The 24,741-nt window shown below is 37.5% G+C and overlaps 1 protein-coding gene across 2 annotated transcripts in view; it reads right to left on the reverse strand.

Annotated features, from left to right (window-relative positions):
• Positions 1–2,644: 2,644 nt before the first annotated feature.
• The window catches only part of ATM (ATM serine/threonine kinase), a 116,687-nt gene continuing 94,590 nt past the window's right edge, over positions 2,645–24,741 (reverse strand). For both annotated transcript variants that reach the window (XM_033120446.1, XM_033120445.1), the window contains 7 exons: positions 24,040–24,189; positions 21,740–21,905; positions 19,884–19,970; positions 12,064–12,178; positions 10,152–10,215; positions 6,083–6,219; positions 2,645–5,971 (listed from right to left, as the gene is read on the reverse strand). In XM_033120446.1, the coding sequence (XP_032976337.1) occupies positions 5,788–5,971; positions 6,083–6,219; positions 10,152–10,215; positions 12,064–12,178; positions 19,884–19,970; positions 21,740–21,905; positions 24,040–24,189 (903 nt within the window). In that variant the 3' untranslated portion in view covers positions 2,645–5,787. The remainder of the gene's footprint in view (positions 5,972–6,082; positions 6,220–10,151; positions 10,216–12,063; positions 12,179–19,883; positions 19,971–21,739; positions 21,906–24,039; positions 24,190–24,741) is intronic.

Genomic DNA, 24,741 nt, shown 5'->3' on the forward strand with positions numbered 1-24,741 from the left:
TCTTTGACACAGTCATTCTTTAAAAGTATGTTGTTTAATCTCCATGTATTTGTGGTTTTTCCTTCTTTCTTTTTGCAGTTAATATCCAATTTCAAAACCTTGTGATCAGAGAATATGTTTGGTATGATTTCAGTCTTCTTAAATTTGCTGAGGCTATTTTTATGTCCCAAAATATGGTCTATCCTTGAGGATGTTCCATGTACACTAGAAAAAAATGTATAGTCTGTTGTTTTCTGGTAAGGCTGTCTCCATTGTTTCTTTGCCTTTTTGTTGTTGTCTATTATTTCTGTGTGGTGGTATTCTATGATTTTTCCCTCTGTTTCTTCTTTTATTACAGTATATATTTCAGTTCTGGATTTTTTTGAGTGGTTACCATTAATTTTATGTAAAAGAAAGTTTGATATTTAGAGTATTCCATTTTCTTCAGCATGCTTACTTTCTCCATTCCCATATTCTGGTTCTGGCCTTGACTCTCCCCCTTTTTATGTATTGGTTGCTACAAATTGTCCCTGTTGAAGATATTGTGCAGGGAATCGTTTGTGGAGTTATAGTTGTTCAAGCTGTTGTAAATTCCAGGGGAGATTTCAAGAGGCTCACTTTACATCGCCGTTTTTACGATGTCATCACAAACGGAAGTCTTGAGCTGGGTTATGTAACTTGTGCTAAGCAGGGAAGTGCTGATTGGTTGGCATCGGCCTGTTTTCTGGGACAGCTGATCATAGAAACTTAGTTGTTTTGGTTTGCTGACATGGGGCTTAGCATAAGCAACACTATCTTGGGCCTGAGCTTGTTAAATTCACTAACTGGTTCAAGAATACCTATCTATCTATTTATAGATCTATCTCTCTATATATAGACCTATCTGTATATAGAGAGACCTATAGATACATATATATATAGATCTATAGATGTGTGTGTGTGTGTGTGTGTGTATCTAAAACTTACTTCTTGCAATACCACTCCTAAGTTTCGTATACAGTGTACAATACTTTTACTTGCGAGAATGACTCACCCACACCCATCACCATCCAGCCAACAGGTGTTTGCCAGGATGTGGAGAAACTGAAACCCTTGTGCACTGTTGGTGGGAATGGGAAATGGTGCCATGCTATGAAAACCAGCATGGTGGTTCCTCAAAAAACTAAAATAGAGCTACCGTACGATTCAGCAATTCCACTTCTGGGTATATGCTCAAGAGAATTAAAAGCAGGGTCCCAAAGAGATATTTGCACACCCATGTTCATAGCAGCATTATTCATAATAGTCAAAAAGGAGAAGCAACCCAAGTGTCCATCAACAGATGAAAGGAGAAACAAAATGTGGTATATACATACAATGGAATATTATTCAGTCTTAAAAAGAAAGGAAATTCTGACATTGATAAACAACATTGATAAACCTTAAGGACATTGAGCTAGTGAAATAAGGCACTCACAAAGACAAATGCTGTATGATTCCTCTTATAGGCGATAGCTAGAGTAGTCAAATTCAGACAGAAAACAGAATGCTGGTTGCTACGGGCTGGGTGGAAGGGAAGATGGGAGCTGTGAAATGGGTGTAGAATTCCAGGTTTGCAAAGTGAAGAATGCTGGAGATTGGTTCACAACAGTATGAATGTACTTAACATTACTGAACTGTACACTTAAAAATGCTTAAGATGGTAAATTTTATGTGTTTTACCACAATTAAATAGTGATTCACACATTCATAGTAGACCAACTATGAACACAAACTTGTGGCATGACAAGAGCTACAAGCAAATTCATGGCCATCTCTCTCCTACATGTTTGTGCTGGTTAGTTATACTGACCTTAACCTTCAACATTACATGTCAATATTTCATGTTTTCACCATGTCAGTGACAACAAATGTCTTCAGACATTGCCAAATGTACTCTGTGGAGGTGAAGGGTGGGGAAGCAAAATCACCCCTCTTTGAGAACCACTGCTTTAGAATCATAAACTCACTGTACATTAGTGTAGAAGTATACATTTGTACGTATTGCTGTACATTAAAAAAATTATGCATGCTGGACGTTATGGCAAAGTAAGGGACTTGTTAGGGAATAATTTTCATTATATAAGATTTTCATTTTACCAAATTCTGAATCTAATCTTTGTAAAAATTTTGACTGTACTATGTTAATGCAAAATTCACTTTTTTTCCCCTAAATCTACACAGAAGAGCCTATAACTCTGAAAAAGGCTAAATTTTTTTTTAGTTAAAAAACAAACAGGTGGTATGCAAACTTCACAATTGGGGTATCAAGATCTTTATTATATTCCAGTAGATATTTTTTAGACTTTAGAAATGTCAAGTAGATCACTCTCTAGGCCCAAAGAACAGTCATTTGCCCTTTTGTCATGGGGTAATTAAGAAAACCAGGCTGTTTAGACTGAGTTGCAGCATGCCAGGCTGGTTCTGTGTTACAGGGCCCCCAGTTCACACTGCATTATGAGTTTCCTCTCTGCCCAGATATGAGCTCTGGAAGGGCCGATGGTGCCTGCCTTGCTCACGGCTGTTTCCCTAGGAATTAGCGCCATGCCTCGCACACAGAACATGCAAGTATTTGAAAAAGATGAATGAATCTTAGCATACATTTGCTTTTAGAATTATTTATTCAAAAACAGGTAACAGTGCAACAGGATTCTGGTAAGAACAGAACAAAGAAATACATTCAATAGTACTAAAATAAATCCACATGAAATATATAATTTCATTAAAGTGCTATAAAAATACATGAAATGACACATATCTGTATTTCAAGCCAATATACTAGCTTTCTATTTTTTTAAAGACTAACCTACTTTAATCTTTAATAAGTCCAATGTGTTCCCTTTTTGCTTTTGTTTCAGACACTTTAAATTTTTAGCATTTCTAATTGCATATATTTTAAGCATACACTATAATGACCATGGATTTATGTGCTCACTGATTAGGGAGATTCTTTGGGGTGCTATGACTAGCACAGAGAATGGTGGGAGGGCTATTAGCTCCCTTAATCTGGATACAGCTGTTCAATCTGTCTAGTTTATTAGCTTTTCTAGTAGCTTCTCTACTTGGTTTCTACTGACCTTATGAGCAACTGACTGGTGAAGCCCAAATTTCTTTCACTTGAAAGTTTTTCAAATTAGGGATTGTCCATAAACTTGTACCTTTCATGTGCTATATTCTGGCCTTGGAGAAGTTACCTTATTTCTCCAAAATTCACTTTCTCCAGGTGTAAATTGGGATAACACCACTCATCTTGCAAGAGATGCTGCATATAATGTATGTCAGGTGCTCAGCATACAATCATATTCTATGATTAATATTTTAGAAACCTAATCACTACTCATTTGTTTCTGGTAAATTTCTATCCTATTCATTTCCAGACAGTGCTCCAGCTTGTCAAAATCTTTTAGAATCCTAATTCTATCACCCGTGAATTAGCTATTCTCCCAGATTTGTTACTTGCAAATTTGGTTGACTTTTCAAAGTCAGTAATAAGAACATTTGAATAGGACAGGAGCCTGATGGCACACCATTCAAGGTTGAAGAGTGGTTTCATGGTGTTATTCAAATAGGGCTACCTTAATTAGCAAGAATTAATTACAAATTCATTTACCTATACTATCATCTAATTGATAATTTCTTATTCATGCATGAAGATTTCATGGCTTTCTTGAATAAAAACATTCTAAGTTTATTACATTCCCTTGATCCACTACAGTAATAAAACTACCAATATATACCAAATATTCATTAAGGCAGCATATAAGAAAGAGATACCAAGATAAGTTTGTAATTTAAAATGCAAAATAATTTTAAGAACAGTTCTCCAGAAACCAAACCAAGAAATTTATAATTCACAAAGTTCTGGAGACTGTTTTTAGAGGGAGGGGAAGGTGCGAGATGAGATATGAGTGCGTTCTTCTCATTGACAAAAGACAGAAATGCTAGCCCTTCCTAAGAAAAAACTGTTTACCTAAATTGGTTACCCAAGGCACAAATAAGAGCAAAGTTCAGTCATGCATATCTTAATCTCTTATAGCTAAGATAAACATTTTCCTAAGAAAGGAGGAGGGATTATATTCAGTAATACACAAGTTTGCAGTTTTACTTTTGTATCTGCTGACAGTATATGGGGACAGAAAAGTGTTCCATTTCTAGCTACATATCAAACTTGATAGCTAAACCTTTCTTTTCCAACAAAACACAGAAATGCTGGACAACATGTAAGAAACATTCTTTTAAATGTACAGAACTGACAAGAAAGGGGAAATCCTTAGGGCCAAAAATGAAGGGAACTGAAAACCAGAAAGAAAAATGTGTGAGCTGATATTCTAGCTGTCCCAGCACAACTTGCCAATCTCATTAACCTATGGGTTTCAGCTTTAACAACTAGAAGGGGACTGATGAAACCTTGGACTTCCAAAGGCAGCACATAGGAATTAAATCCACCTCCTCTCACAGCCACCGTAAGGGTGTGACACATGGAAGCTGACACCATCAGTGTCACATCAGTGAATGTGGAGTCAATAAAACTGGCACGCGGAGATGAGGAGTCCTGGCCTGGGAGTCTTCTTTGGTAATTCAGACTACCCTTGAGGTCTAGAAACCCCGAAGCCAAGAAATTAAATAACAGTGGTCCTTTGTCAGTGATAGCTCTGGGAATATGACATAAGGAGACACAGAACTTATCTGGAAGGGATTATTGTTAACCCATGCAAGATTTCCACAGAGAAAACACTTCTGAAAATAAGCTCACCTTTCAAAATTACAAAACACACAGATAAACAGTCTACCTAAGAATCAACAAACAAGAACTTGATACAGCTATCAGAGAGACCATAAAATAGGGATGTTTAAAGTGATTAGTGACTTTATATAAAAGGAATTGGAAAATAAAAAAACACTAGACATTATGAAACAACAGGCAGATCCGAAGAATGATACATCGCTAGAAATTAAAAAAATTTAAAAGAAAAACCCAATGACTAGTTTAAAAAGATTATACGTAGCCGACAACAGAATTCATGCACTAGGAGACAGATATGAAGGCATCACAGAAAGATTAATGGAAAACACAGAAGGGGTTAAAAGATAAAGAGAACAGAACTACAGAACCAATATATCTCTTTTAAAAATAGTAATCATACTAACTGTGTCTTAGAAGTTTGTTCTCTATAACATAACAACTTTATTATTCACTAACACTGGGTGATCTTATTACTGAAAATCCAAACCTATTTCTTAAATGCTAATTTGTTTTCAACATTGCTTCTTATTTTTAAGGGAGCTTTACCATGACATATAGTTATAATTTTAAAGTTTTTTCTTCCTTTTATATATTAATTATCAAATAATTTATAATTCATATAATACCTGGGAAATAAATTTTAATTAAAAGACATCTCAAAACTAGCAGTGTATTTATTTGTTCTAATTCCTAAAGGAAAAACCGTCAGTGACATTCCTGTATTCCTGCTGTTTCCATTTTTAGCTAAAGCGTAAGACAGTGATTCTACTGAAAATGATACAAGTATGTACTTTAAGAAAAAAAATAAATGTTTAGCCTAGAAATAGAGCATGAATGACACTTATTTCTAAAGTGTGAGAGAATAGATGTTCCTTGAGATTATCAAAGCATCTTTAGGTGACTAAAGCAAGTATTAAAACATTTTTTTTTTAAACACCAAAAAGTAGTTCACTAAGTTAAATATTAACACCTATTCAGAGTATGTGGGTGAAGGCCAAAAAATATTTTCTGATGGTTGAATTCAAGGGTAATTCGTATGTTGAGTATCACACCCAAGCTTTCCATCCTGGGAAAAGTCGGCTGAGATTTTTGGGGTCCATGGCCTGTTGTATGAGCAAATTCACCTGCCCACCCACACTGAGCACGGTTCCTTCCTCTACTCCTTTCAGTTTCTCTTGTAGTCTCATCAACACACGTTCAGCGACTTTGTTGAAACTCTGGTCAATATCACTAATGACAAAACACAAAGGCATTAATTAATGAGGTGGACTAGTTTAAAGGGCCTTAGAAATAGGAAAATCTGAACAACTGACAATAGGTCCTTCCTAAAATACTGCTCACCTGAGATTTCGTTTGCATTCCTGGTCATCTGCTTTTGGCGTTGAGTGGAGCTCAGTTTCATCTTCTAGCCTTTGCTGTAAATACAAAGCTTTCAAAGGATTCATGGTCCAGTCAAAGAGAGGGTCATACAGGAGGACCTAGATAGAGAGAACATAGGTATTAGAAGAACAATGTGCCTTTTGTTCATGTATTTAGAAACAGTAGACCAGAATTAGAAAAATAACAGAGGCCAGTTACATGGTAGTTGACTGGGGCGGGAGGGACAAACTTACTGCACACACTTCCTGTTTCCATATGGAAGAAACTACTAGTATAATGCTCTGGACTTCTTATCCCATTCTGAATTCATTCTTCCTCCATGGTGGGGGGCGATGACAACCTCTGACTCATGTTTCCTGACTGGCTGAAACTAATCTATTAAAAGGAGACAAGCACTAGTCACTTCCTTTCCTTTTCTCTCTCTTGACCAGTCCAGTCCTGGAAAAGGGCATTTGCTCTGCAGTCCCAGTTCTCCCTCAGGTGGGCTGTTGTGGGAGTTGGACAGCAGTGGCAAGCCTATATGGAACTCACTCCTGAGCCATGTTCTCCAACAGTTTTATCATTAACACACCTGACATTTGGATCTCTATCCTATTTCTAGGGCTCTTTTTCTCTCAATTAGTTCCAACTTTGAATGGAAAGAAAAAGGCCGTAATTTGTTGAAAGCTCGTCAAAACCCAAGGTCTAGTGCCGTGGTTGGCACCTTGAGGTATATATGGGGTAGAATTTGAATACCAAAATAACTGGAATGGACAGAGCAAGTGGCTTTAGGTCTTAAATTTTAGTAAGTGAGACCTCATGATGTTATTCAAAACTCTCTGGATTCATTTTTGTATCCAAATGTTCTAAATTACCAAGGGATGTTTGTCCTTGGCAATTCTGAACAATTAACTGTCTCTGGTATTATAAGCACAGAATTTTTAAACTAAGCCTTAGCAAATGCTTACCAGACAGGTCTTAATAATAAGTGAAGGCTCAATTCCAGGGACGAGTGATACTGCAGGATATTCCAGCATTATAAAGTTAGCACTTGTTTTTGCTGCTGCCTTCACCGTTTCTCAGTAGGTCTGCAGGCTGGGACTACAAAATGCCTTTAGCGTTGTGTGTTTAATTCCAGGAGATGTACTAGATCAGCAGTACCCTAAACTGGTCATCTGTTTCAGCTATTTTGAGTGTCCTCCAGGGCCATTAAAAACCGGCGGGACTGACTAAATGTATGTGGTTTGCTCAGGATTCCTATATGACTTCAAGTTGAGCTTTAGATTTCAGAGATCCAAACCAGTTTCACCCACAAAAGGGAAGTATATTAGGTTGGTGCAAAAGTAATTGCGGTTTAAAAGGTTAAAAATAACTGTAGAAACCGCATTACTTTTGCACCAACCTAATATTAATCAACTAATGAAAACACTAGAAGCCTTAATTATAAAGAGACTATATATATACAGTCTTCTTGGGTTGAAGTAGAGAAAGAACACAAATTATTTTAATCCCAAGGGCTTCCGTTAAAAATTATATTTGTAAATTGTAGAATCAAGGAAGAACTAGTAATTCAAAAAATATACTATAATCTTACTATTAGAACAGAAGTGGTTAAATGAAAACAATAAGGGAATATAGACTGGTTAAGCCAGGGCAGGGTTTCTCAATCTTGTCACTATTGACATTTTTGGGCTGGATACTTCTTTACTGTAGGCCCGTCCTGTACACAGGACGTTTAGCGGCCTCCCTGGCCTAAAGCCACTAAATCTCAATAGTATCTGAATCTCCCCATTCCCCCAAATTTATGACAACAAAAAATGTCTTCAGACATTGCCAACTATCCTTTAGGGGGCAAAATCGCCCTTGGCTAAGAACCACTGAGTTAGAGAGATATTTCCTTGAACTTTGTCAGTCTCGGAGGATAGAATGGTCTGTTAAGAAGAAGAGAAAGTGATGTGAAGACCAGGGGAGAAGTATACTGAGAGGGAAAGTGAAATGCACTCAAGACAAAGTGCTCTTACAGAGGGATTTACAAAGTGAGGAGATGCTTTAACTGTTATGAGATCAGAGACAGTGACTGTGGCTCAATGAAACCTAACAGAGGAAAAATAACGAGTCCAAGACGGACGCCTGGAATGGCGTTCCACAGCACTGAGACCTATGCTGCTATTGAGAAGCGCCCTCCCACAGCTGAAGAACCAAGTTTTCAGTAAGCTCAAGTGCCAAAAATCTCTTGAAGACTGAGACAACCACATCAAATGATTTCAGGAAATTTGGACAGATTTTCAGAGACAAGACTGGATAGGTCAGTGTCAACTACACAAAGCATTAAAGGGTGAGCTTTTAAGTGACACAGTTATTGTGGGCGGAGATGCAAATCACTTCTCAGGCTCAAAACCCTCCAACAGTTTTCATCTCACTCAGTAAAATCTAAAGTTCTTATAATGGTGTGGGAACCTCCAGGTGATCTGGCTACTGTTACTTTTCTAATTTGATACCCTACCACTATTCAAAGAATGAAGCTCATGAGCAATTTGGCATTCAACTCGTAAAACTTCTGAGGCCTTGAACGAACTACCCTCTTCCAGCAAGTATTAACTCAGGATATAGCTACTGAAGGAACCCCCACCTATCTACCACAGCAGCCATAAAAATAGCCTTCTGACTGACTGATACTAAGCAGAGCAAAATCCTGGGCAATATGTTAAACTTCTTTGGATCTTAAATTAATTTGAAAAGCTTGGACTTTTTTGTCTTAAATGCACAAAGGCAAGATAATCTGATTTTAGATTTTAATTTCTAAATTAGTGGGGTGTCTGGATTATCATTTAGTCTTACTGCTGAACCAATCGCAAACTGTAAGAAATGACATATACGAACATAATTGGAAATAGAAAGGGGAATGCATTGTTATTCAGCCTTGGGAACAGCACAGCCTTGTATTTAAATTTATCAACACACTACTGGGATCCATCTCAGCATCCCCTTTGCAGCAAAAATCTCTACTGCCACCAGCAGTCCAAAGATCTATAAAAAGGCCCCTGGTTCACAACGGTGACACAGGACCACTCTAACAGACTGTTAATTTCACCCTCCCAGGGACAGCCCCACCCTTGTTGATCACAGGCTTAATGGTTAATGCCAATGAATTAAGACAGTGATTCCCCACCCTGGCTGCACAGGAGAGCTTCTAAAAAATACAAATGTTCCTGCTGCATCCCTAGAAAGTTGGTTTGAATTTGGTCAGCATCAATATTTTTTAAAAGCAGTTACAGGTGATACTAAAGCGCAGTCAGGTCCAGCACCGCCAGGTTAAAGGAACAAAAAGCTGAAGCATGTAAGGGGGGCATGCCTATACTCTGTTTCCCAGGTTTCCCTGTGCAGGAAACACTCCCGATCTCTTGCCACACACACCCTTTCCCAGGGTGGTGAGTGACTGCCCTAGGTACACAATTCTCGTCGGGTAGAGCTAAGGTCGTAAGGACTGGAAATATGGTTGACTTCCCTCCCTTTCTGCCCTGTTCAACATGAGGCAGTGGGCCGATGAAGAGCATATGCTCTGCGAACCCCGATTCAGTGGGCCGTTCCAGGGTTGACAGAGCTGAGAGGCACTGAGGAAGCACCAGTTTGGCCCTCACTCCTCAGCCTTGTTCCTCCACTAACAATGTCGACTTCGATCTCCATCTGGCTGACTAAACGGTTCTGAACTTGGGCAGGGGAAAAGGAGGTACCTTAGTGATTTCTCTTAAAACCCCAATGGAATCCATTCTGAAAACAATACCACCCATACAAGACATCTAAGATGTAACAGTACTGACTTATGTATTAAAGACTAGAGATTACTTATTATGCTGTAACATTGTAAGAAAATTGAGGGGCCTGGAGGCATTTCTAAATCACAATTTACTGATGGGTGCAACCCTCTCCCCTCCTGCTGCCCAGTACGATTTCACCACATTAAAATGAAGCGCCGATCCTCAAATCAGTGACTCCCTAACAAGACACAGTCTATCAGGTAGAGAAATAAAGTTTTCCTTATAATATACTTTACCTCTACAATGGTTAACAGGGTTTCCTGCGAGTTTCTCATAACCTCCATGGTTTTCTCACAGCATCTACAAACACATCATAAATAAGGATTTTGTTACACACCAATGTTTTCAACATCCATCCATCCATCCATCCATCCATCCATCCATCCATCCATCCATCCATTTGATATCTATCTTCATGTGTAGTATGCTTAGACTATTCTTGTTAATAATTCCCAAATTATGTAATATGTCAAAGAGGAGAGAACTTGGCAGAGTGGGCTTTCAATAGATATTTCTGAAATGAATACAAATATATATGTAAATGGAACAGAACAGGGAACCCAGAAATAAACCACACTTACATGGTCACTTCATCTATTACAAAGGAGGCAAGAATATACAATGGGGAAAAGACAGCCTCTTCAATCAATGGTACTGGGAAAACTGGACAGATACTTTCCAAAAACAAAACAGGACTACTTTCTTACACCATATAAAAACATAAACTCAAAATGGAGTAAATACTTAAATAAAGACTGGAAACCATAAAACCCCTAGAAGAAAACCTAGGCAGTAAACTCTTTGACATCAGTCTTAGCAACAGTTTTTTTTTTGGATGTGTCTCCCCAGGCAACAGCAACAAAAGCTGTTATAGACCCAGAGGGTATTATACTAGTGAAATAAGTCAGATAAAGACAAATACCATATGATTTCACTTATATGTAGAGTCTAAAAAATCAAAACAAACAAACAAAACAGAAACAGACTCATACTGTGTTTCCCCGAAAATAAGACCTAGCCAGACAATGAGCTCTAATGTGTCTTTTGGAGCAAAAATTAATATAAGACCTAGTCTTATATTATGTTAGATAAGACACAGTCTTAGAAAAAACAAGTATTATTTTTCGGGAAACACGGTAGATGCAGGGAACAGACTGATGGTTGCCAGAGGGGAGGGGTGCAGACATGGGTGAAAAGGGGGGAGGGGATTAAGAGGTACAAGCTTCCATTTATAAAATAAATAAATCACAGGGATGTGACTTATTTAAAATGCAGAGGAGATTATATATATACATACACATACATGTACATATATATGTCTATGTATGTGTATATATATATACATTGTGTGTGTATATATACACACACAATTTATATACACACACATTTATAGTTATAAAATTTTTGTTAAGGGTAACTTTTTGAGATATTATAGATTTCACATGCAGTTATAAGATATAAAGCACAAAGCCTCCCACATACCTTTTATCACAGCACAAGGAATATAGTCAATAACATCGTAATAACTTTGTATGGTGACATGGCTGCTAAGTTTATCATAGTGATCACATAGCAAGGTACACAAATGCTGAAACCCTATATTTAACACCTGAAACTATTATGGTATGTTAACTACACTTTAATAAAAAAAATGTATGCAAATATAAGCTTATCATTTATAAGAATAACACAATAGTATGAAATAGTTCTTTGAGTCATTAATTATTAGTTTACCTGGACTAGAACCTGCCCCATTAGAAAGTGAGTACCCAGACCTAGGCTGGGAAACTCCAGGGAACCACAGGCACTAGCACTGGGTCATGAGCCTTTAGGACAGCTCATACGCCTACCAGTGGGCGCCCACCAGGAGTTGTAAGCAGTAAACAGGAAGTCAGCTAAAGGTGAAGGCAAGCTGCTTCTACTTCCGGAGGAGGTTAGGAAGGACAGCCTGTGTGTTATCCTGGGCGAGGTCCCAGGTGAACAGAAAGAAGGGGAAACTATTACTGTTTTTACCCAGGGTCTTTTCCTTAGTACTGGCAAAGCACTGGAATAGAAATTGAGCAATGAATTCTACAGTCTACAGAAATCAATAATCCAAACAATTCTGCACCAAAAATCATCCGCCCTACTTTACCTTGTATCACTTACCTTCTGAAGACACCTTCCACACCAGTGATGCCCATCCCATCCACAATATCTCTGGTGAGTCTGAAAGGAACTGTTTCAGGGGTAGGAAGGATTTTACCCTGTTCAAAAGCAACTCCTAAAGTGAAAAATACAGCGAGGTTAGGAGGCTCCACAGCTGACTGACCTCCCTGCTACTGGCATGTGGGCTTTGTAGAGGCACCAAACAGTTTGTCACCTGTAACCTATCAGTACTACAACAACACACAGTCGTTTATTCTATTTCTGTGCTGCCTGCCTTCCTCATCTCCACCACTGTCTAGGAGAGCCACCTCAAAAAAACATAACTACTTCTTGACATAATTAGAGAAATCCAGATTAAAGGGTGATTTTAAAAAATGAAGTAGTCATGGGAGGAATTTAAAATGCAGAGGAGATTTTATATATATATACATACATATACATATATAGGTGTATATATATATGTATGTGTGTATATATGTGTGTATATATATGTATGTGTGTATATATATGTGTATACACACACACACACACACACAAGTTACATACACACACACATTTATAGCTATAAAATTTTTGTTAAGGGAAACTTTTTGAGATAATTATAGATTTCACATGCAGTTATAAGATATAAAGCACAGGGCCGGCCTGGTGGCTCAGGCGGTTGGAGCTCCATGCTCCTAACTCCGAAGGCTGCCGGTTCGATTCCCACATGGGCCAGTAGGCTCTCAACCACAAGGTTGCCGGTTCAACTCCTCGAGTCCTGCAAGGGATGGTGGGCAGCGCCCCCTGCAACTAAGATGGAACACGGCACCTTGAGCTGAGCTGCGCTGAGCTCCCGGATGGCTCAGTTGGTTGGAGCGCGTCCTCTCAACCACAAGGTTGCTGGTTCCAAGGGATGGTGGGCTGCACCCCCTACAACTAGCAAGGGCAACTGGACCTGGAGCTGAGCTGCGCCCTCCACAACTAAGACTGAAAGGACAACAACTTGACTTGGAAAAAAGTCCTGGAAGTACACACTGTTCCCCAATAAAGTCCTGTTCCCCTTCCCCAATAAAATCTTAAAAAAAAAAAAAAAAAGATATGCAGCACAAAGAGCCTCCCACATACCTTTTATCATTTCCCCTCAATAGTAGCAGCTTGCAGAACTACAGTACATCACAACCAGGATATTGACACTGATGCAGTCAAGATACAGAGTATTTCTGTCACCACAAGGATTCCCCGTGCCACCCTTTTACAGCTACACCCTCCTTCCTCCCATGGCCTACCTACCTCTGCCCCCCATTCTTCCAACAATCACTAATCTGTTCTCCATTTTTATAATTTTGTCATTTCAAGTATGTTACATAAATGAAATCAAACTGTAAAATTCGGCTGGCTTTGGGAGTTGCCACCTTGTTACTGCTAAGTGGAGATAGAAGACCAGATTCCCCACTTGGCTTCCACCTGAAGTCCACGGGGAAAGGGGGCTCCTTGCTACAGCTGGGTGAGGCTGGAAGTCCAGGCTCTCCACACGGTTTCCAGTAACACCACAGGGTGGGTTGAAAGGGAAAAAAGGTTGGAAAATACAAACAAGGAGGTACACAGCACAAATGATCCAGTGAGATGGTCGAACATATTGCTATTAGAGGCCCAGAAAGAAGGGAGAATCTGGATGGGCCCTATGACACTACTATGATTCACAGAATTAAGTGGAAGTGACATTGTGCCAGTTGCAGGCCTGGCCCTTAACTTCCACTTCCTTCCTCTCAGAGCCCTGAGATGCTGTGTAAGAAGTCCAGGTTACTCTGCTGGACAGAGGCCACGTGGAGGAGGAGCACTGAAGCATCACACAGGGAAGTGAAGACGCCATTTTGGACGCTGGCACAGTTGAGTCTTAAGATGACTCCAGCCCCAGCTGCTGACTGCAACTGCATGAAAGATCCTAAGTGAGAACTTCCCAGCTGAGCCCAGTCAACCGACAGATTATGAGCGATAAATATTGTAGTTTTAAGCTACTAAATTTTGGGGTGGTTTGTCATGCAGCAACAGATAACCAAAGAGATAAACACAGAAAACTGTACAAATCATCCCAGTGTATGGCTTGTTGAGAATTACACAGTGAACAGACCATGTCACCAGCACTCCAGAAGCCCCTCTTCACCTCTCTACCAACCACTGACCACCTCTGCAAAGGGTTAGCGCTACCCTGACTTCTAACACAGTAGATTAATTTTACCAGGTTCTGGATTTTACATAAATGGAATTATATAGTACGTACTCTTTTGTATCTGGATTTTTTCACTTAGCATTATATTTGTGAGAGGCTTCCATGTTGTCTGTAGCTATAATTCATTCAATCTCACTGTTACATAGTATTCCATTTTATGAAAACACTGTAATTTATTCATCTATTCTACTTATGATGGGTGTTTGGGGCTATTATGAACAGTACTATGAACATGCTTATACATATGTGTGTACTTCTACTGCAGTGCAACTGCTGGGTCACAAGAGATACACCAGTTTAGCGTTAGTAGATAATGCCAAATAGTACCAATTTATCCTTCCCTTTTTTTAGATGCTTTCAGCATGGCTTAGACAGAGGTTACCATACTTTTATCTCAACTTTGCAGCTTCCAGACCACTGCCTTTTCATTCTCATGCAAAAATCTCACTTTTATTGAGCTTCCCATCTTCTGGCTCTAACAACCCCACCCATTCTCATTATTGTACGCCAACCTCTAAGACAGTCTCCTGAATTCAGTGAACACTGGTATAAACCTAGCTCACAAACTTCCTTTCTGTCCCAACTCTGGAATTCACTCTGGGGAAAAACCATATAAAACCCTTGATCTTCTCTGTTCTAATGAAATTCAACTTTACTCTCTTAGCAAACCACTTATATGGATTACACTGTAGAATTTATAATTTCCTAAAACTACACTTTCTTAGGACTCTTAAGTTCTACATTCTAATCAAAACCTCTTCGCCTCTACACACTTATTAAACAGTCTTCAAACTCACTGAGATTTCTAGTCTACTAGCCTCTCTTCCCTACTTATTTCAGAGTATAGACTGCAAGGCTGATTACTCTCACTAGGACCTGAAATCTCCTTGTTCCCTTGCCCCTCCAAACCTACCATTTCAAACAAAAAATTAAACTCCAAGGGTGTTGAAGACTGCTGGAAGAAAACATGATGACACTATTGGCTCCACTACAAATTAGGATTATCCCCTTAGGAAAGTGACCCTTCAACTGCTTGGCACGCCTTTTCCTTATTCCTTTCTATGACTCTTGGTCTCATTTCCATGGTACCTGTTTTAGAATTTTATTGTTCTTTTAAGGTCATTACCATCCCTCCAATTCTTAGCAAACACACATGCTTTCTATTTCTCAGAAAAAACAGCATGGCAAAGATTCTTTCCTCTCTAGTTTTAGACTTTCCTATTAGCACTCATGCTTTCCTCCTCTCTTAGCAGAAAAGCTGACATGCCACCAATGTGAAGCCAACTCTACTCCCTCACATACTATATAATTTCCCTTGCTACTAATTATCTTTGTCTCCTTCCTTTATCTTATCAATACCTAACATGTTCATGCCTCTCATATTAAACTCTTAAAACAAAAGGATCAAACGTATATGTGTGTCTCTCATCTTCTCATCTCTCAGATGGTAGTAAATTTCTCTCCTATCTTTCCCTTTCCTTCTAAACTTCTTGCAGATCAATTCCACATTCTTAATCTATACATCTTCAACGTCCATTGCCTTTTCACAATCTCACTTATCCATTCTATCCAAAGATGACTTCCTAGGCCTCCAAGATTGATTAATTGTTAAATTCAAAGGCCTATTATTAGCATTCATCTTATCTGGTCTTTCTGTATCGGATATTACTGAGGACTTCCTTCATGAAAATTTTTCCTCCATTGGTTTCCAAGGTATCTCCACCTTCTAGTTCCCATGACTTCTTGGTTATTCCTCATGTTTTTTTTTTCTGACTGAGCCTTTTCAATGCTGGTATTCCTTATGATTCTATCCTTATTCCTCTTTATTAAGGCTGATGTATAAGATCAGAACCTTCTCCAGCCCAATGACTTATTTGCTGAAAGGTCTACATCTCCGTCATTATGCTCAACTTTTTGCCCTCCTATATACCATGTTTCCCAGAAAATAAGACCTAGCTGGACCATCAGCTCTAATGCGTCTTTTGGAGCAAAAATTAATATAAGACCCGATCTATTTTAATATAATATAAGACCGGATAAAAAAATAAAGTAAAATTAAAAAATAAATAAAACACCATAAAAAAATAAAAAAATAAAAGACATAAAATAAAAATAATAGAATAAAATAAATAAGATAAATAAATAAAAGAATTACAATAAAATAAAAGACAAAATAAATAAAAAGAATAAAAATTAAAAATTAATAAATAAAATAAATAAAATAAAATACAGTGGTACCTCGGTTTTCAAATATAAACCAGAAGACCACCATTGGAGTTAGTTCTGAGATGTTCGAAAACCGAGGCACAGTTCCCCCATACAAAGTAATGCAAAATGGATTAATCCGTTCCAGACCTTTAAAATCAACCCCCAAAACTGCAAATTTAGCATGACTTTTACTATCTAATGATACCAGAGATCCATAAAATTTACAACGTTCGTAAACCGAGGTATCACTGTAAATAAAATAAAATGAAATGAATAAAATAAAAAACTAAAATAAAAATAAGAATAAACAAAAAATTAAATAAAACAAAATAAATAAATAAAAATAAAATAAATAAAATAAAAAATAGAATAAAAGAAAATTAAATTAAAAAATATATATATAAAAAAATAAAAAATAAAAAATACAAAAATAAAATAAGAGGAAATAAAGTAAAATAAAATAAGTAACATAAAAAATTAAAGTAAAAAAATAAAAAAAAAATTTAAAAAAAAACATAAAATAAAATAAAAAAAATAAAATACAGTGGTACCTCGGTTTTCGAATGTTATCCGTTTCGGACTATTGCAGTTTCTGAAACATTCTAGAACCGCAGTTTCCCTATAGAAAGTAATGCAAAATGGATTAATCCGTTCCAGATCTTTAAAATCAACCCCTAAAACTGCAAATTTAGCATGAATTTTACTATCTAATGATACCATAGATCCATAAAATTTACAGCATTCGTAAACCGAAATGTTCGTCAACGGAGACATTTAAAAACTGAGGTACCACTGTAAGTAAAATAAAACAAATAAAATATAAAATAGAATAAAATAAATAAAATGAATAAATAAAATTAAAAAATTAAAAAATAAATAAAATTTTAATAAAGTAAAAAAATAAAAAAAATAAGATAAATAAAATAAAATACAGTGGTACCTTGGTTATCGAACATAATTCATTCTGGAAGACAGTTTGAGTTCTGAAACGTTTGAAAACCAAGCGCAGTTCCCCCACAGAAAATAATTCAAAATGGATTAATCTGTTCCAGACCTTTAAATCCACCCCTAAAAGTGCAAATTTAGCATAAATTTTATTATCTAATCCATAAATTATCTAAAATTTATGGAGTTCGTAAACTGAGGTACCACTGTAAATAAAGTAAAATAAAGTGAATAAAATAAAATAAATCCAAAAAATAAAATAAATAAATAAAACAAAATAAATAAAGTAGTAGGAGTGACGTCATAAAGATCACTGCATGAGGTGAGCCTCTGGAAATCCTGGCATTTACAACAAATTGAACTATAACTCCACAAAGGACTCCCTGCACAGGAAACAGGCAAGACTAAGAGGCTCACTACTGAAATCACCTAAAGGTGGGCAAATTGTGCCAGCAGGGGAGGTGGGAAGTGTGGAGATGGGGCTGCGAGGGCGCAGGACGCTGACCTAGCTCAGTGCTCTGAGTTCAGTGCATTCCTCAACTACCGCAGCTACGGGAGAGGGAAGAGGTCAGACTGCTAGGGCTCCACTTATGGCCCACAGGGCTGAGGGGACAGCATATAATACAATACGGCTGAACCCAACGCTCACGGCAGAGACCTTGGAGCATAGACTGAGAAGAAGGCTGAAAACGGTGGTTTAAGTCCTCACTGCCCAGCAGAGAATGGAAGCCATAGGCACTGAGCCTAGCCACCCCCTTCCTACCTTCCCAGAGCTCGCCCCGCCCCCAGGTGCCCAGTGCTAGAAGTGGAACAGCAGCAGTGCCAGATAAAAAGAACAGAATATCTGCTGTGCTGAGACCTGTGGACCGCAGACACAGATTCGCAGCCCAACTAGTTCCGGCAAAGGAGAGGGAGCTGTTGAAGCAGGACTGGCTGTGGTGGTGTTCGCTGCCATTGCTCTGGACCACCTCTCACAACACACCAGGTCCCTGTCCCCACCTATCTGGGCGGATCGCTGCAGGAGTAAACAGAACTGCTGAAACACACGGGCTCTGAATCTGTGTGCAGGAGTAAACAGAACTGCTGAAACACACGGGTGCAGGAAGAGCTTTGGAACTTCAAAAGCTCTTTGCATCCCCACACGGACGCAGCGTCCTATGATCCAGACGAACTGTTAACAGAGGAGAAGCCCGCCTTCCAGAATGGATTAATCTGTTCCAGACCTTTAAAATCAACCCTTAAAAGTGCAAATTTAGCATTAATTTTCTTATCTAATGATACCATAAATCCATAAAATTTACAGCATTCATAAACCGAAATGTTCGTCAACGGAGACGTTAGAAAAGAGGTACCACTGTAAATAAAATAAAATAAAGTAAAATAAATAAAATAAAATAAGCAAATAAAAAATAAAAGAGGAAAATAAAAATAAAATAAAATAATGAAAAAATAAAATAAAATAAATAATATAAAATACATGTAAATAAAATGCGTAAAATAAAAAAATAAAAAACACAAATTAAAAAAATAAAAATAAACAAAACAAATAAAATAAAATAAATGAAATGAAATAAAATAAAATACAATACTGGGTCTTATATTAATTTTTGCTCCAAAAGACGCATTAGAGTTGATGGTCTGGCTAGGTCTTATTTTCGGGGTAACATGTATTAAATTGCCTACTTCACCTGGAAATCCCATTAATACCTGAAAATAATGTGTAAAACTGAACTCACCACTTTCTTATTCTATACAAAATCTGCTGTGTTCTTCATATAGAAACTTCAGTTATCCTGGAGTCTCCTTTCCCACTGTTTCCACATCTAATTATCACTGGTTCAGGTTACTACAAAAATGTCCCCCAAATCCAATGCCCTGATCTTTACTACTGTGGTCCAAATCTTCATCCTCTCTTGTCTAAACTATTATAATACCCATTACCTTGTCTTCATGCTGCCAATACTGCTCCCAAATTACCTTTCTAATAATCAAATGTAATCATGTCCTGCTTAAATATACCTTCATTTACTTCCCATTGTTTAGCAGATTAAAGCTGGAACTTCGCAGCCTGGCTTTTTATAGTCTAATATCAATCTATCCATCCAGCTACTCAGCTACATGCAAACTTCACTCCAGCCACACTGAATGTCTCCCCTGTCTCCCCATTCCTACAACCTGCTACACCTTCACTAGTCCTCCTTTCACTGTGCTCTATCTTCTGTCTGGGTTATCTTTGAAGACCTGGCTTAAACGTCACTTCTAGTAAGTCTCACTCATTAGCCCTGGCAAAGTTTGCTACTTACTCCAGCATCACTGTGTTTCTGCTTTTTTAAAAAACAATGTTCATTGCTTTGATGTATTTATCTTTCTCATTCTTGTAATATCCTGGTGGGCAAACATTTCTTGATGACCACATATTTATTAAACAGAACAAAAATGCATGTCTTTGATTACTTACCTAAATCTATATGTACAAGTTCTGCTGACTTCTCATTTATCAAGATATTCTGTACATGTCTATCACCAAGTCCAAGTATGTAACCAACTGGAAAAGAAACATGAAATCACTGATATTTCTATACTTGTGTCTATTTCTATAACACATTTAGCCCTAATTTCAACTAATAGCACTGACTATATAATTTTTAAGTGGCTTAGGCTTTTTAGTCTACTTAAAGGAAGTCATGTACAAACTGGCCATTTTGAGTTTAAGTCAAATCTTGCCAGCTATTTTCATTTATACTTTTATGAATTCTAGATGACTGCTAAAAAGTTTTCCCTTTATTAATAAAGCACACATTGAAAAATATCAGTACTTCAAATATTAGTATGGTTAAAGTTGAGACTACTATTTATCAGGGCCAAAGCACTGCATTATGTGCACTCAAATATATATAGAGCAGGGGTGTCAAAACTGCAGCCCGCAGGCCAACTGCGGCCCGCAATCCATTGTTAATTGGCCCGCAGCAAATTCCAAAACTATATTCAGTTTACTTAAATAAACCAGGTGAGGCAATTCGTACTTCACCTCGAGTGAGTGGCCCGGCTGTTTGTGTATTTTACCGCATGTGGCCCTTGGTAAAAAACGTTGAAAAAAGTTTAGACAACCCTGATAGAGAGTATACTTTTAAACTGAGAAGCCTGTGTGTAAGTTCTTCATTCTTCAGTGAAACTTTCTTCTGCTTGATGAATTATATTTAACACAAATTAACCATTAATTCATTTCACCAAGTATGTACCCAGAAAAAACTGCATTTTCATTTATAAGACAGATGATAACATGTCTTAAAATGCTTTTAACCTAATGAAAGACACTGAGTGGTGTTACAGAAAAGACTGAATAAACGCTCTGGGGCGGCCGGATGACTCAGTTGGTTAGAGCACGAGTTCTCAGCAATAAGGTTGCCAGTTCAATTCCCGCATGGGATGATGGGCTGAGCCTCCCGCAACTAAAGACTGAAAACAGAGACTGGATTTGGAGCTGAGCAACACACTGTTCCCCAATATTCCCCAATAAAATTTATAAATAAATAAAAAGACTGAATAGGAGGTCAGCATGCCTGAGTGCCTGGCTAGCTCTGTCGTTAACTGGGCCTACCGTCTTATTTATAAACTAAATTAGTTGAATCAGATTAATGATTCTCGATGTAGAAGAGGATTTCATAATTACCTAGAACTTTTTCAAAACATGCATGCCCTGCTTTCCTGGGGTACGTAAGAGATGGAGGAAGTGGTCTTTAGTTAAAAACCAACACATTAAAAGATCTTTGATGTTCCTGTTAGTTCTCATACTCTAGGATTTTGTTAGGTGCCCTACATAGCTATTCCAAACTCTTAAAAATTAAAAAACAAAGTCAAAATGTATGCTGTACACTGAATATTTAAATATGTATCATTTCTATTCTAAAATTGTATTAAACAGAATCAATCACTGGGTGATAATACTATTGTATAAAATAGATTTCTGTGCAAAAGAAAATAAAGGAAATAAATGGAGTTATCATGGGTTTTATTATTTTCCAAAGAAAAGTCTCAAAAAATGATATAGTAAATCCAGGAAGAGAAATAAGCCATATTCACTGTTAAACAAAAAAGAATATCTAGTCTTATTCCCCTACCTTGTGGTAGAAGAATTCTCTCCTGCAAAAGCTAAGAAGAACTACAATCAGAAACTAAGAATCAGGATGAACAAGAAACTCAATGATTTTATAATGATGAAGATGGTTTGGTTGACAACCACCAGCAATACCATCCTACCCCTGCAACTAAGAATGTAGGAAGTGCTGAATCTACTAAAGTATGTAAGAAGATTACCAATAGAAGAAGTAGCCACACTGCGAGTATAGGCCAATCGTTTCTCAAACCAAACAGCTGGGTCCAAGAATTTTTCCATGCAGAAGTAGCGGAAAACTGGTTGAAAATTCTGGCAAATATCCATGAAGGTTTCATATTTCTCTTCATAAGACTTCTTTTGTATGTCCTTTAAATAGATTAAATGTAAAGTTATTTTCTCAATGTCGTGTTCAACTAATTTAATTCTACTAAGAGTTTCTACCATGTTTCCCTGAAAAATAAGACCTAGCCAGATCATCAGCTCTAATGCATCTTTTGGAGCAAAAATTAATATAAAACCCAGTCTTATATTATATCATACTATATTATATAAGACCTGGTCTTATATTAATTTTTGCTCCAAGACGCATTAGAGCTGATGGTCCTGCTAGGTCTTATTTTTGGGGAAACACAGTATATAGCAAACAGTATGACAGAGAGGCAATAAAAAGATACTATCTCTACCCACAAAAAGTTACCAGTCTGGTCAGGGAAGCAATTAATAACAAATTATAACCCCTTTAGGGTTTTCATGTTAATATTAGTGGAAGGAGGCACTCCATCAGTGACTGTTATTTGTCTTAATTCTAATTTGAATGATCCTGTAATCTATGTGAAGTAAACACAAAAATGTCAAAGGTAGCTGCAGATAGTCTTATGTTACGGTATCACAGCACGAGGGGTACGAAAGGAAAAATGAGAAATGGAGGAAGAGTCACTGATGGATGGCAAAGCAGCTGGCGCGTCTCAGATCTGTCCTCCAACATTTCCTACACTATATAGTACAATACTTCCCTGAAGCAAAGCTTGTCTACTTCAATTGGCCGAACTCCCATCTATGTGCTGATGACTTCAAAATCCGTATCTTTGGCCCAGATGTCTTCATTAAATTCCATCCAACTCGATGTGCCTCTTCCACTGCTCCCTCAACACCTTCACTTGGATCACTTCCAAATCCAAAGGAATCCACCTTCTCATCTCTGGCAAACCACAGCCACTTCCTCTATTTTTTGACACAGTACATAGCCTCTCCATCAACCCCATCACTCCAACCAGAAAACTGTGTGCTACTCATTGCTCTTTTTCACCAACCCCGCTTCTAATCAGCAACCACATCTTATCAGTTCTGCCTCCTTAATATTTCTCAGACGTACCCTGTATTCTCCATTCCTATGGTCATTAGTCTTAGTTCAGATCCCTGCCTCATGCCTCTAGCCGGCTTTCTCAAAAATTTAACCCACAGGCTACCAGTTATCTTTCTAAAATGCAAACCTGATTATTAATATTCTTCCCAAGGGTTCTCTATTTCCTACAGTATAAAGTGCAAATTTCTTAGCATTTCATGAAGCAAGCCTCCATTTTTTGACAGATGATTACTGTTCTAATCTCCTATCTACCCCTCAAAGACTAAACCTATGCTGTCTTTAACTGCATGTTCATGCCTCCTTCTCTTTGCTTATATCTCTTTCTGCTTGGAAACAAATTCATTTACAAAACTCAGCTCAAATTCAAGAAGCCTTTCTTGAATCTGATTCTCTCCACTCACCCCTGCCCCATGTAGAACTAACCATTTCCTCCTTTGTGTCTATAGTGTACCTTGCACAGCCCTTCCACACAATGCCTGTAGCACTTTACCACATATTTTTAAAAACATGTAACAGAAAGCACAATAAAAGGAAAGGTAAATGGATTTTAGAGTTGGACAAACGAGGTTCAAATCCTTGCTCCACCATTTATTAGCTCACTGACCTGGGGCAAGTGAAGTTCTCTAAATTTCTTCTCATTTTACCAGGCGATAAAACGAGATGATTTGTCTTAACATTTGTGAAGTCTCAGTATAGTACCTAGTAGAGAGGTACCTGGCATTCAGTAAATGTTGCTGATTGGGTGAATGTCAGACCAAATGGCCAGTGTATTGTGTCAAGTGTCTTAGAAGGTCTCTATATTAGTTTCATATAAAAATTATTTCATAATCTGTTTTTCTTTTGGTTTTAGTTAGTATTTTGTTTGTTTTGTTAAGAATTAGCTTAACTCCAAACTGGAAGCAAATTAGCATACATTGATTGAAAAATTAAATTTCTCATCGAACAGGGTAGACACTACATGTTTTAAAAACCTTTTTTCACTTACACACCTTTTCACTCTGGTGAGCTTACTTTCTCTTATTTAGTATCATTAATTACCTCATAAAACTTTCTGTATTCTATACTAGTTGATAACTGTCATTTTTCATAAGCTAGTACACAATCTTGCAATAACTCATACTTTTGAGTGTCACTTACCATCATTTTCTTTTGACATTGAAGGGCACTGAAATCCTTTGGCCTGTATCTTTTATGTGCACCATTCTCATTATTAACAAGAAATTCACCAATAGGGACAGTTCCCGTGCACCACTCAAGAACACCACTTCGCTGAGAAAGGGGAACCACCTGAAGTTATAAACACCTTTTGATTACAGAAGGGCATTAAAGAACAAGTGACAATAATTCAACAATCAAAGTTAGTGTGAAGCATTTTTCCAAGTTGTATTAGTATTTCTCTGTGCCTAGGAGACAAAGTTCGATGGAGGCAAGCAATCAAAAACATACTGAAGCTCAAAGAGTAAGATTTTCTAGCCTGCTTCTTAGACTTCTGAGAACCTGCTCATCTCTCAGTGTCCACGATTCCTTGAGAGGTCAATCCTGCTAGTGATACTCGTCATCATCTGTGATTGAGCCATACTTACTTTGTTCCATTTAGAAGAGAAATTAACTATGCTTTCCTTACACTTTTAATATCAAACAAATCTGATGAATTTCACTTTGAAAAACATTGAATGTAGTTTCAATTTTAGTATACCTTAATAATCGCAAGCATATGTATTCCTCCTTTATAATCTTGTTAGGGTCACCAAGAGGAAATGCATTCCTAAACATAAAATGTTTACTGGGAAGATAACCCAAAAAATTATGACATCTTATAAACACCAAGTGTAGAAAATG

The sequence above is a fragment of the Rhinolophus ferrumequinum genome, chromosome 11, assembly GCF_004115265.2.
Source record: "Rhinolophus ferrumequinum isolate MPI-CBG mRhiFer1 chromosome 11, mRhiFer1_v1.p, whole genome shotgun sequence".
Lineage (NCBI taxonomy): Eukaryota > Metazoa > Chordata > Mammalia > Chiroptera > Rhinolophidae > Rhinolophus > Rhinolophus ferrumequinum.